Source organism: Epinephelus moara, chromosome 9 (genome assembly GCF_006386435.1).
Source record: "Epinephelus moara isolate mb chromosome 9, YSFRI_EMoa_1.0, whole genome shotgun sequence".
In the NCBI taxonomy this organism is placed as follows: domain Eukaryota; kingdom Metazoa; phylum Chordata; class Actinopteri; order Perciformes; family Serranidae; genus Epinephelus; species Epinephelus moara.
In genome coordinates, this window is record NC_065514.1 from 19645406 (window position 1) to 19660090 (window position 14685).

At 42.7% G+C, this 14685-nt stretch overlaps 1 protein-coding gene across 1 annotated transcript; it reads left to right on the top strand.

Annotated features, from left to right (window-relative positions):
• The first annotated feature begins 9176 nt into the window (after window positions 1–9176).
• Window positions 9177–14451, top strand: trim69 (tripartite motif containing 69). The gene is made up of 6 exons (XM_050052769.1): window positions 9177–9967; window positions 10314–10409; window positions 10866–11099; window positions 11780–11802; window positions 11895–12010; window positions 12598–14451. The coding sequence occupies exons 1-6, from the start codon at window positions 9332–9334 to the stop codon at window positions 13140–13142; spliced, it is 1650 nt and encodes a 549-aa protein (XP_049908726.1). The 5' UTR covers window positions 9177–9331; the 3' UTR covers window positions 13143–14451.
• The last annotated feature ends 234 nt before the right edge of the window (window positions 14452–14685 follow it).

A 14685-nucleotide genomic window follows, 5' to 3' on the forward strand; every position in this document is an offset into this window, starting at 1 on the left:
TATGAGATTTACAGTCCTCATATCAACAGACAAGACAGTCTTACAGGGTACTTGGAACAATCTCTCACTCTGAGCCACTCACAGTTGTTTTTTGGGGGGACAATCTGAGGTGTGTCATTATCTTTGAGCTGAAAAAGTCGTGCACAATTTGCAGGATAAAAATGGCAACATTATGTAAAAATAATTATGATGTCAGAGTCTCAACTCTTTGCACCCTATAAAGTCCAGAGTAGCTGGGATGTCCTAAACTTTGAATTTCGGGTCCTAAACAAGTCATTATGCCCTCTTTACCAAATGTAATGCCATTTTACAATAGAGTAATGATAAATTAACATTAATTCACGAATGCTCTTCTCATTTTTATTTATTTGTTAAAACAAGTTTGACTGCATTTCATCATAAAAATGTAATGCTGACATTGCACGTTCATAAACAACAGAATGAGGTCTGTCTGTGTCTTTCCTGTCTTCTTTTATTTAACTCATCATGTATTCTTTATTATTCTTCCTTTAAATTGATATTGTATGTTGTAGCGTGCTTTATGTTTTATGTCTGGATAAAATAAAATGATTAATGTTAAGGAAATAAAAAAAGAAATTAATGGATTTGTGGCACACTTTAAATACGATACTTTTTAACCTTTAGCCTTGGTGAAGGGTATCAAGTGAAAAGGCTCACAAGTCAGGGCAGCCAGTAGCTCACCTGGTAGAGCAGGTGTACTATGTACTAACGGTGTGTCCTTGCTGCCGTGGCCCAGGGTTTGATTTAGACCCTCAGTCTTTTGCCACATATCATCCCCTCTTTCACTCTTACTGTAAGCTGTCTTACTAAATAGAAGCCCAAAATAAACGAACAAAAACTCAATCAGGACCACTTTAGTTAAAGAAAACTTTATTTCCATTTACAATTTGATATTTGGTGGTATGGCTGTGTTCTGGGACCGCTCTGCCCTTCCACAAGCCCTTGTAGAAAGCCAAAGGCAGAGAGGGCAAACCTCTCCGCCCTCCCTGCGTCTGCGTGGAGAGCTTAAGGCAGAGAGAACACATCTCTCCACCCTTTCACGTGCCTACATGGAAAGCCGATGGCAGAGAGCAAACCTCTCTGCCCTTCCATGCGCCTACATGGAAAGCCTAAGGCAGAGAGAGCAGCAGCAAAGACCCTCTCAGGAACAGAACAGAGCAGCATCAATGACAAACAGCAATGGCACTGATAAGTCAGACACAGCATAAAAAGGAGGAGCTGGGGTGGAGGTGGGCTGCAAACAGGCTTGCAGAGGAAGCAGCAACAGTAGTCAGGCCAGAGCAGTTTAAACAGGGCGCCCTGATTGAGATTTGCCAATTGGTTGTGGAGAAAGGAATCATGTGATCCATCAGCAATCAGCTATTGGGCTGCTTGAGATCAGCTGATGTAACTGTGAGGTGAGCTGAGCTTGACATTGTGTCCTGCCTGAAGTAACCCTATTCTCAATTCTTTAAATAAAGGCCCACGAGTCATTGGTGTTGAAGACCAGGTCAAGTTTGCAAGTCTTTTTTGATTTTGTCATCTCAGCTCTTGTTACAGCTGTATGTGTTCTGTGCTGTGTGCCTTTTCCCTCCGTCGTAGATCTGCCCAGGTGTGCTGCATTACTTAACGAGATGCATTGCACCTGACATGGAGGAGATGCTTGAAAGCTCCCGTGGCAGCAGCAGAGGAGAGAGGCCTTTGGTGTGGGGACTGCTGGTCCTGCTGCCTCTCAGCGTGGGATTTTTGTTGTCTTGTTTGCTTGTATTTCTTGTAATAAATCCCATGGATCTGAGTGTTTTAAAGGTGTTTATGTGCTTATTTTGAGTTTTGTTTTCCCCATAGAGCTGCCTAAGGGTGAGGCATTACAACTCTAAAGTCATCAAATTGGTGATACGAGTCCAAGTCAAGTTAAGTTTAAGTTTAAGTTTAAGTTTATTCACTTTATTAAATGCCAAGTGTCTGCATAATGTACTATTCGGAACTTACTGAACAGACTTTTAACTGTTTTTAGAACCATTTTAGTATTTAAGTGCTGAAAAATATCAGCATTACAATAATCATTGTGTTATAGTCTCCCTAATACAATAGCGTAAATTTGGGTGGTACATTGGTTGGTTAGTTCTTGCCAAATATTAGCAACCACGGATACCAACAAAACATCCCATCATCACTGAATAAACAAGCTGCATGTGACTTTGAAATGTGACATTATACCGCAGTTCAAGCACACTTTGTACTGTGCAACCACCTCTGTCCATGGTTTCACATTAACTTGAAAGGTAAATGAATACGAGTGCAGGAAGCTGCCTCCTGTGCCCAAAATATGCCCTGACATTGCCTCTGCATCTGCTTAAGTGCCTCCTCTCAGATTCTATGAAAGTCATGAGGAGGAGGAGGAGGAGGAGGAGGAGGAGGAGGGCTTTTTAATTGTCAGAGGGAATCTGACAAAAAACACTGATGGAGGGGAGGAAGAGAAAGATAAAAAGATGGTTTGGGTGATGCATGGAAAGAATTAAATATGTATTTTGGGGCATACCAAAGTTTTCTTTTATTCTAAAGGATATATTGTTTAATTACAGACAAAAGTTATCCACACTGGTTAAAATGTTACCATTAAGAGTGAAAAGTTGTAGAGTGCCGTTGCTCCACTTCATCTTCACAAAGAAAATGAGCGTGCAGATAAAATATATGAAAATTAAGGGGATTTAGTCATTTTTGCCGTGTCACTTTCAGGGCTAAAAATGGGAAAAACTAAAGTAATTTGAGATTAAAATTAGATCATTAAATGTATATTTTATTTGCTTTAGATAATTCATAGTTGTCAGAGACTATATTAATAGAAAATAATACCTTTCACACTGTTACCGCCATCATAACTGTAGAAATTCAATATTTTGCACTGTCTGTCCTTGTGCCTCTTATCTTCCCACAGGTCTATCTCACTCCTGCAGACACTGAGGCTATTTTTAGCCTCACAAGTTCCAGAGAGCCTCCAGTTTCCCTGGTGCCTTACACATCAGCTCAGGGTTTAATTGAGGGTGTGTGTGTTCGGTGCAGATGTGCCCCCCTGTGTGTGTGCGTGTGCGTGTGTGTCTGTGAAAGGGAGTTTCTTTTATTTTCCTCTCTGTCCTCATGAATGTTGCATTTTCTTTCTGAATTTGCCACAAACACTCACACGCATGGCTGCACGCGTTTGTGCACATATTCACACTTTGTCTCCGGCTGTGCCACAAATACCCACTGCTTCTCATGCCTTTGTATGATAACACACACGAGCACAGCCTTGAAATGTGACATTAAAACCTGTGTTTGAGTCATAGGTAATACAAAGGTATTCGTGTAATGTAATGGAGCAGATGAGGATAAACAGCCTCATAGCAAAGAGGACATTAAAGCTTTCTCGTTGTTTACACTCTGCCGTTATAACTCTTTCCCCAAAGGTCCAAACACAAAGCAGAAGTATAGAGGAAGCAAAATTAAAATCTCCACAGCAATCCCAATAAACAAAACTATACAATAAAATACTAACATCTGACTTTGGCAAGAAGTGTTTCTAAGAGTCTGCAGCCATGTCAGAGGGACTAAGGGTGCGTTCCAGCAGGTGCTGCAGCTAGCCCTCAAAAGTGTGTACTGTTGCATGCAGTATGCACCCAATTGGGACATACTACTTTCTTATAACTTTCTTATTACAACCCTGAACTTTGACCCTCTTGCTTTTATATCTGTTACCTTGGAGATATAACAAACGCCACTCGCCACCCGACTCGACAGAGACAGAGGTCGACCTGGAGAGCTCTGCTGTTGTTACTTTGCAATGTAAGTTATAACTGCATAAATGTAGATATTATGTTCATGACAGTAAAGTTACAGCTGCATTTTTCTGTAATTGTTATTTTTAGTTATGTCCTTTTGTTGTTTATAATCTTTATGATTATTTTGTTCACTTAAACTATTAATATTCCTATTATTAAACGCATCAACTGGTCATCAGTCACTTGAATGCGGTGTCATCTGTCATTGCAACTTCTGACAGCTGTCAATAAGCTGTCAATCATGTGACATTGTCCACTGTGCAAAGGATTGTGGGTCCGAATAGCCAGAAAACCATGTTGGTTTGCACACTGCACAATCGGACCAGGTGTAGTGGAACATCCTGGTATTTTTGGCATACTGCTTTTGACATACTATGTATTGGGACGCATTAAATCTTTTTCTGGCATACTATACAGTATGGTAGTATGGATAGTGGAATGCATTGCAAGTCTTCAGCTAAATGCTAACATCAGCATGCTAAAATATTCAAAATAAAACACTAACAAGCTGACGCTGGCATTTGCCCATACTGCCCATGCTACAGGCCAGCACTGTTTGCACATACCGTACTGTTTGTTATCATTGTCAATTAGCTAAGTTGTTTATTTGTGTTGATTTCTAATTAGCTCTTGTTTTTGTCATAAATGCAATAAATATAAAAGATAATAAAGCATTTTTTGGGGGTAAACAAAACTCCCTCTGCACAGCAAGTCTCAAGGATCAGGTGCTGGGTGGCCACAGGAACATCTCAGATAAAATCATCAACATAAACTACCGCACACTGAACTGAATTACTGTGATTTTATAAAGAGCGGACAACGTGTTTCGCCCATGGCTTCTTCAGGTTCGCTCAACAGAATCACACGAGCACTCACAGGTGTGCTAAATATACATGGGTCACATGACTAATTATCACAGTTATTTCAATTTTCTTTTTTCAATATTTTTTTCCTTCACAGTCTTCAAAAACATTTTTCAGAAGATAATCTTATTTTGGATGAATTGTAAATTATCTTTTGAAAAAAGCTGCTCCTCTCCCTCACCTGCTCCTGGTACATTTCCATTCACCTGCACCCTGCTGGCCAGCTACGCCCAAGACAACTCCTCTCACCTGCCTCCACAGCTGCAGCTCATCAGCCATCAGCCTGGTATATAAGCCTCTCCAGCACACACACACTCTCTTTGCCGGATTGTTTTTCGACTACATGCAAGACATTCCAGCATTCACCCGTGGCTTGATTCCTTGGTACCGACCCTGTCTCTGACTCAGATTCCTGCCTGCCCGCCCCCTTCCTGATTCCTGTCTGCTTGGCTCTGTGGCTGCATGGTCCAGCATCAAACCTGCTTACCTCAGTTCTCCTGGTTTGGCTAGCTACATCAGACTTCACTCCACTACAAGCAAGCTGAACGCAAAGACCACTGAACTTTGCATATCTGTGTGAGCAATAAAAGTCATTACCAACTGTCTGCCTGCCTCAGTGTGCTGCATTTGGGTCTGCACTCGACCCCTGACAAAAAAGGAAGGTGAAATAACTGATAATGAGTCATAGACCCATTGGGTCAGGGGTACAGGGGAATCTTGCGAAGGGTACTGAATGAATGAACAACACTGCTTGCATTTTAGTCATTGAGCGAGAGATGTAACTTTTTTCCCCCCCACACTGAACACATAACACTAACCTCCTCACTTCCCCTCATGCTGCCTGCGCCCCACTCAAACCTCCCCTGGCCCATGAGGTTTACAGGAATCCTAATGCCACAGTATTTCAGCCTTTTAATTAACTCAACTACCCTAATCTGCCTCCTGTGTTAATTACGTGTGTGCAGGTCTGAAGATGGTCATTTTTATTAGAGACCACTGAAGGTTACAAGTTAATTACACTGAGTGACATCAATTAACTTGTTTTACACTAAAACTGCAGTGAATGTGGAATACAGCAGATAAAAGTTTCATGTCACATTGCCTCTTTCTTCTTGCCTTTAATAGTCCAGTCACTGCACATCATGACAAATTCAACACATACACCACGTCTGACCTGATTTAATTTACAGTTTTGAATGTGATAAGTACGCAGAAGGTGGCAGGAGGGATAATAGGGGAGAAAGAGTTTGCAAGTTTGATTGCTTTCTCAATCTTCCAATTAACAGGTGGATCTTGGGGTGTCATACCTGTTAATGTTAAGCTCCACAGACAGCGTTTAAGGCTCTCCAACACCACAGACTCACAGTGGAGCTCCTCAGACACATCTGCAGCACATCTGCAATCATCATGGTGGTCTGGTCTACACCACAGGCAGAAGAGACGGAGGTGATCTACTGCTGGAGCCATTACTGCTGTCATACATGCCTCATCTCTTCACAGATTTATGCGTACCTGCTCCCACACACATCAGCTCCTCATCTCTCTGTCAGCCATGGTCACCATCTTTGCCTCATACTGTAGGTCTGTGTGGAAAAAACTTGTGGGAGCTTCTGGCTTTTGAATGATGTGAATGAAGATAGCTGCACAACTGTAGCCACAAAGCAAAAATATTTTAATAATTCACCAAGATTTCAACATGACAATCTTCTTCAGGGTATTTAGATACAGAACAGCTCAACACACATTAAATAGAGGACAGGACATGGGTGTGCTCTATCATGGGGAGGATTGTCCTCATTTATACTTACATATTGCAGGAGAAGCAAATAGCCACTTGTTTATATGTAATTTAAGAGTCACATTAGAGCAATTTGATCAACAGTTTAAGTCAAATGTGCAGTGTACCAAAAAATATATACATGTAAAAATTAGAAAGGCACAGTATATTTCATGGCATGTTAAGCTACATGATGTTTTAAAAAAGCCTCCATATAAACAGGAAAAAAACTAAGTGTAATATGAATAATATTAGGAGAGACATAACAAATATTAATTTTAAAGGAAAAGCCAAAAATCACTGGCTCCCACTGAGCACCTATAGGAGAAGGCCTAAAGGTGTTGACATAAATGTCTCAGCAGAGACAGTCAGTAGTAGTGGTATTTATGATTTTTTAAACAGACAAATATTAGACTATTTTGTATAGAAGAAACATGTCAGTGTAGAAAAAAAATAATTTTACATAAAGAAAATTAATGCTACTGACGAAAAAGAGGAGAAGTAGAAAAAGTTAAGGACAAAGATAAATTTATCTGTACTGAAGACGATGATCTCTATGCAAAGTCAAAATCAACATTAAGGCCATTAGGGACAAGGGTATTTCAGGAATAGATCCAAAAAGCCTCTCTATTTAACAACAAACTATCAAGGTTGCCTCCTCGTCTAGGACAAGCCAATTTCTCCGTGCCTAGCCTCAATGAAGTGTGCTGCAACAGGGTAGGTAATATTTCTACATCTAATGGAGGTGCGATGTTCTGCAGTGCACACCTTGAGGGTGTGTGGTTGGAGAATGACAACACAATGCACGCAAAGATATAACAACTGATTTTCATTTGCTTTCCATTATCTACTATCTCATGTGTTTCCCTCCTGATTTCTGAGCTTCAGGCAGCAGTGCCCCCCAGAAAATTTTCATGGGGGTAGCCAGATGGAGCCACTGACAAATTTGGGGTGGCACCAAAACCGAAAGCCATAATTGAATTTTAGGAATTCTATAATGCTGTGAAAATTTATAGGCTAGGTGAAAGCTACTAAGGAATTGCGTACTGATATGCTTTGGTTTCATGGTTTGTGATTAATGTTACTAATAACCTGATGTGCAGAGACTAATAAGATCCACAACAATCCTGTATAAATGTGTTATGTGTCTAGGTCTAAACATGTTAGCAGATTCATTGCCCTTAAATGAAAGACATATAGCTTTAATTTGAAGTACTACACTGATTATAAGGAACAAAACATTTACTGGAAGCGAGCCCTCTCAAGTTTAGCGAGAGTTCAAAATTGGCCAAGACAGTTTCTCCCTCACAAAAATGTAACCTAAATTTATAGCGTTATTTAGGCCAGTGGTTCCCAACTGGTCCAGCCGCGGGGTCCAGATTTCTCCTTAGTCATCAGTTCAAGGTTGACATAGTTTAATACGTTCAGCATCATACTTGTGTTTGGGCATGTTGTCGAGCTGGTTTGCTGTCTCTGTTAGGTAGCTGTGCGGAGTCTGGCTGTCACTCACTCTACAGCAGAAAACCACACTTCAAAGTAAAATCTTTGTGCCAGAAATTCAGTGCGCTTAAAAATAAAGTGTGTTATTTATAAACTTGACACATTTGCAAGTCACTTGCGGTCCACTGGGAAAGGATCCGTACCTACTTCTGGACCATGACCCACCAGCTGGGAACCTCTCTCTTTCCTGAGACGCTAGTTACTAACTGATGCCTTAGGTTGTCTAGTTACCCAAGATATCACCACCTTTGGGACGACTGTAGACCGCATAATAATTTATTTTTGTGTAATTTTCAGTTTGGACACCAGATGTCAGTAGTGTCCACAACAAAAGTTAACTGCTGACCTCCTTGCTGTCTCAGACTTCTCAAAGATACAAGTTCTACCTTTAACAAGAGACTCATATCGTCTGTGTACACTCCACACACACTAGATGTTCTGTATTTGTGTGTATTTTGTTCTCTCCTACTGTTACACAGACGTGTGTTTCCAAATTTCATATTTTCCCTCTCCTGACCGTTGATAATGTCCCAGTGTGTAATCACAGGGTGTCTGTACCTATTGACTGTACAGCAGTAGGCTATGGTATGATTAGCTTCATGTAACACCCTGTAATGTATAAACTACTCACATGCTGATATGTGTCAGGGCTCTTTCTCTTTGTAGCAGTCAACTAGCTTAACTGGACAGATGTTCCAGCCCTCAGGGACCAAGCTGTAAATATCTGTTATAATAACTGGATGAGGGGAAAAAGACACTCACAGCATGCCTGCAGTATTTGTATTTGTCCATGGTGGAGCTCTCTGCCTGCAGGACGCTCTCCTCTCTCTGTGTAATTCTAATGATCTTGTTTACCCTTCAGGAACAATGATTACTTACTGGGCAGACAGTGTTACCATAAAAAGAAGCAGGAAATCTGTTACTGCTCAGACTTTCTGTTGCTGTCTCTCTCTGTCTCACTCTGTCTCACACTCACACATGCCTGGACGCACACACTCAGAGTCACAGCAAATGGATTTACATTTTTCTGCAGTTACTCTACAGCAGATTACGAGTTTAGTGAAGCAGGACTCTCTTGCACTCACTGGCCAGACTCCACTAAACAAACATGCTAAGGATAGAATATCAACGGCCCGCCTCGGTTTCCTGACTAAGATGTGACGTCAGTCTGCAGGGAAAAGCGGGGCCCATTGAGATCCCCTCACTATCTGCTGAGGATGTGAGAGGCTGTGGCTGCTTCTGCACCACCCACTTCATTTCCCCACAATCAACAGGAAGACTGGAGGCCAACGAGAGCAGCCACACTCTGCAGGAGAGGAAGGACGTAGAGGTCCAGCTGTACAGTCAGAACAAAGGAAAACAATCAAGGCAAAGGAATGAGCAAGAATCAGAAAGAAGTGAAGAAAATCCAGACGGTGTATCTGCAGAACTTGGAGAAACTAAACCAGGGGATAAAGCCGGACAAGAAAAGTTGGAAACCAAAGGAGGGAGACTTTGGTGCAGCGATGGAAAAGCTGCGACAGCCGCCCATAGCTGGAAAAGTAACCAAAAGCTCAGCACACACACACAGAATCAGCAGAGATCTCACCTGCTCCATCTGCCTGGATCTCTTCAAGCAACCGGTGTCTTTGCCCTGCGATCACACCTTCTGCCAGGCGTGCATTGAGGGTTACTGGACCGGCCCCAGGGGCCCCAGTCAAGGTGGCACAGGCTCCTGCCCCCAGTGCAGGAAGGTGTACCCTGGGCAAAGCTACAGGCCAAACCGCATCGTCGCCAACATAGTGGAGAGCTACTGTCAGGGTCTGGAGGAGAGCGGGACTGGACCCCGGCTGGCAGATGTTGCGGTGACAGAGAGGGCTCCGGCTCCGGTCCCACGCTGCAGCAGACACAGAGAGGAGCTGAAGCTTTACTGTGAAGAGGACCAGGAGCTGGTGTGTCTGGTGTGTGGTTTGTCCCAGGAGCACAGGAATCATACCATGGTGTGTGTTCAGGAGGCTGAACAGAAGTACAGGGTGAGTAAAAAAAGCTCAGCAGAACATCAAGATCTCGCAATTTATCGGGTCATAAAGTCTGACTGTTTGTTTTCCTCTGTTGTACACATTAAGATGCATCTCAGGGAGCATGCATATGTTATTCTGTGCATAGTACAGTATATATGCTCATTGTATTGGTGGAAACTAACTTTGACTATGTTGTAAATAACATCACAGCAGGTGGTGGAGTATGGAGTATGGAGTTTTTAACCTGCATCTATCGATTGTTTTGGCTCCAAAACACCTCAAAAAAACTAGTTGTGTCATTGCACTTGAAGTAAGAAGCAGGTCAGCATGCAGTGATGTTGTGTCTCCATCCCGCCAGGCGTCTCTGAACAGCTCCATGGATTCCCTTAAAGCTGAGCTCAACACGGCGCTGCAATATGACAGGGAAGCCGAGGAAGAGGTTAAAAAGCTCAAGGTGAGAGGAAACGCTTCCAAAACACACACACATATCATAACACACACACTGCAATCACTACTAGACTATGACTGTTCAGTTTGACCTATTTAGTGTCTTAAAATCAGATTTTACCTGAAACACAAGACTCTACAAAAGAGCAAAACATGGCATGGGTGTAGATTTTGGGGGGACCACAGGGGACACGTCCCGCTCAATGCTTAGATCATGTGCTCCGCCACCATAATAAAGACATTAAAGTAGAAGAGGACTTTTATTTTGACGAAATTGAAGACATTTTCACCTTAAATTGATGCAGAAAAGGCACAAAATTGTGTGGAAAATTCTCCAGAATGCAGGAAATTAATTGTTTGATGCCAAAAATTTCCTGAGGGGGACCCCACACCCCGTTTCATCCTCAACCTTTGAACTGTAAGTGGTTACTCTCAGTGATCCCATCGTCTTCCACCCACTCAGGAGCACACCGCTGACCTGAAGCAGCGCATTGAGGCCCAGTTCAGCGACCTGCATCAGTTCCTGTACCAGGAGGAGAAGCTCCTGCAGGTGAAGCTGAAGACGGAGGAGCGCAGGGAGCTGATCCGACTGGACGAGCACAAGGCCCTGCTGTGCGTGGAGATCTCTCGTCTGCAGAGAGCCCTCCACGAGATAGAGGACAAGCTGAAAGAGCAGGACGCCTTCACTCTGCTGCGGGTAGGTTCAGCGTCATACATGATGAATAGAGTCCATCTGGAAATTATTAAAAGCATGATGAGTCAGCTCTGGGGACGATTAAGGCGAGAAATGCTGATGTCTGTATTTTAAACTTATTTGTTTCCGGAGCTATTTATATCCCAAAGGAGGCAGACTAAGTAGGGAGGTACAATTTGGAGTGAAAGTTAGTTTTATACATTATTCCTGTCTGTGCCAAAATGTTAAACAGACTCCAACTTCAGCATTCAGGAATTAACTGAGCAAGGGTGTGACCATTTTCCTGCTTAAGTTTGCACTCTATTCTTAAAGGTCCTCAGCATGTTGATCATGTCAGTGTGCATTTATTTGAAGTAATGTTTTAAATAATAGTTAAAAAAGTTAACAGTGCTGCTTCTTTTCTAATAACAAAAGACTTGAGCAGTGAGTGCAGACAGGATGTAGGCCAGTGATGTCACTCGTTGATCTGGAGGATAAGGAGTTTAGCTCAGGCACAGGGCCATACTCTGGGCCACGGCTGCGGGACTTTCCCCGGGCCACAGGGAGATCCCACAGGGTGGGATAGCGTGAGCTCAGACATTGATGTAATGTGGAAAAAAGCGTTCTCCTCTTTCAGATACAACAAAACTAATCACCACTCTCTGTCTCTCTTGTCCTGTGTTTATTCCCCTCTCTCGTTCCAGAGCATCAAAGTCCTGCTCCAGAGGTGAGTGTGGGAAACACTTCAGCTGTTTTGTCCTGGATTGGTTTTGTTTTGATTCTCTTTCTTCACTGTTCTGACTTTGCTTTGGTTGGCAGGCCTTCACTGAAGTTTGAGAAACCTGCGTTTACACCGCCCAGTCTGTGTGAAGGTCGGTTTGCGGGGCCCCTGCAGTACAGAGTGTGGAAATCCATGAAGGGAAGCATTTACCCAGGTACTATAAAGAAACAGTGTGTGAGATTTAGGGGGATTTAGTGGCATCTAGTGGTGAGGATCCTAGATTGAAACCAGCTGAAACCTCTCCTGGGTAGAATTCCTTCAGCGTTCATCATTTGAGAAGTTTGTAATGGGCGCCAAAATATACAGAGTTCTCTTCTCCAAAACAAACGGACCTGGGATCTCATTTATAAAACAATGCATAGGATCCATGCTAAAAATGTACGGATAAAAGCCAAAAATGCCGTACACCAAAAATATTCAACAGTTTCCATAATCAGGCTTCCACCTCACCATCCCGTCTCCAAAATGTTCGTAAGCATGGGGATCTCCGTAGACGAAGACCTACACCCTATGTAGATATAAACAACTCAGTCTAAGGTCACAAAAACACAAAGATTCTTATTTTCAGGTGACTACACACTAAAGAAAACACACTTATTACATTATTTTTCTGCCAGTATATCCCCCTAAATCCCACATGCAAGACCTTTAAGTGAGACTTTAAAATTTAAAACTACAAGCACTGAATTATACAGAAACCAACTCCAAATCTTTCATTGTTTGTACTTTTCCTGTTTTCAGTTCCAGCAGCCATCACCTTCAACTCCAGCACGGCCAACCCTTGGCTCAGCCTGACCTCCTCCCTCACCTGTGTCCGCTACCAGACCTTTAACCACACCGTGCAGGACAACCCCTACAGATTCAATGCTGCTCTGTCACTGCTCGGAAGCCAGGGCTTCACCCACGGGCGCCACTACTGGGAGATTGAAGTCTACAGCAGCACAGTCTGGACTGTAGGGGTGGCCCGAGAGTCGGTGCCCAGAAAGGGGGTCATCAAAGCCCTCCCTGCCAACGGCTTCTGGACTCTCTCCCTCTCTTATGGGATACAGTACATGGCCGGCACTTCACCCCCGACCGTCCTGTCCCTGGAGGAGCCACTGGCCAGGATCGGAGTGTACCTGGACTACAAGAGGGGCCTGGTGTCCTTTTACAATGCGGAGTGCATGACACACCTCTACACCTTCAGGGAGACCTTCACTGAGACCCTGTACCCTTACTTCAACCTGGGCTTTCTGGATAAGGTGCATGAAAATGAGCCTCTCAAAGTTTTCTTACCAAAGATTTAAATAAACTGTGACAAAAATACAACTGAAAGGGGGATACAGGGGTAAAAAGTTACCAAACAAACATGGAAAAGTTTACTTTCTACTGTAAAGAATTAGAGTAGTAGATTAATGACAGATATTAGAATATCTGTCCAGTAGAAACAGATGAATCTTAAAGGTGCCCTGTGGACACATGTGCACTTTGCAGCATATACAGTATTAGCTTTTTACTGCCACCTGTTGATCAGGTGTGACAGCAGTGTGACATCATTCATACGGCTTTGTGTGCACCACATAAACAAAGACGTTGCTCAGTTTGTAGACTGGATCTACTGCCACACATTTCATGTCAGAGAAGCTGTGCTTCAATGAAGAATGTGAAACTGTCTGGTTACCTGACTGTAGTGAGTTAAATGTGCTTTTATGTTAGTTTGTTTTTAATGATTCAGTAATATTTTTTGTGCATGTTACACTAATACACTTAATGAAACATGTTTATCACTCTATACTGTGATTTTATTGACATGTTGAAAAGTTGTATATTATGTTTTAGTTGATTTTGTGGTGTCATATCGTACTAATGATGCCTTTGGTGCAATTGGGGACTGTGGGAAATGTTAAGCTGTTTTTGTTGAAACTAGTAGCAGAACATTTTTATGTCAACAAATTATTTTAATTTTGGATATCTACTTTGTACTTGTTGTGCTTGATGCCGTGACTGTACCACCTGTTCACCCTGGCTGATCCAAGGGCTGATGCATGTTAAGTGGCACCCAGTGTCACACTGAATTATATCAATAAAAGTCTTTCTTGTAACCTTTTCTCAAAGTTCCTATTCTGACATAAAAATGAAGAGAACATCCTTGAATTTGACTACATACTGTAGATGTCGAAGAAGTGTGTAATTGTTCACGAGTTGTCCCCAAGAGGTCAGTTAATCACACCTGAGGCAGGAAGAACCACACAAGCACCTCTGCCTGGAACAATCACCTCACCGTATAGAGAGGCTGTATGTGCTGCCTTCCTCCCTTTGTTCTCTCTTTGAACCCAGTCACTTTGTGTGTGTCCTGTAAGTGAATTTCCTCATTTAATACCAGGCTAAAAAGTTTCACTGCGCTCTCTGGTTTAAAGTTTAAAGTTGCTCCTCTGTCCACACCCTGTAAGATGTGTGTTCTGTTGTACCTGTAACCACACCGATGATGTCACAGTGTACTGACACCATCCAGAGTACACTTCTACATCAGTGGGGCAAGTTAAGAAATAAAATCACTTGTTGTGAGCAAATTCAGCTGGTGTTAAAGCTAGGGTAGGCAGTGGGTGTTTTTTGTTTGGAAAAGGCAAAAAATACAAATGGCAGAATGTGAAAAACACCCTCCTCCTGCAGCTCTCCCCTCTCTGTCCTAAGCCCCTCCCACCAGATGAGAGGGGCGTCTGCACGCTCTTCATACAGTGAAATGTTTCCAACGCACTGATTTATTTAATCTTATTTCATTGTAGAGCTGCACACAGTGCATTTGCTCAGCCCCTCCTTGCTCCAATCCCTGGCTTTCTGTTTATTAGACCA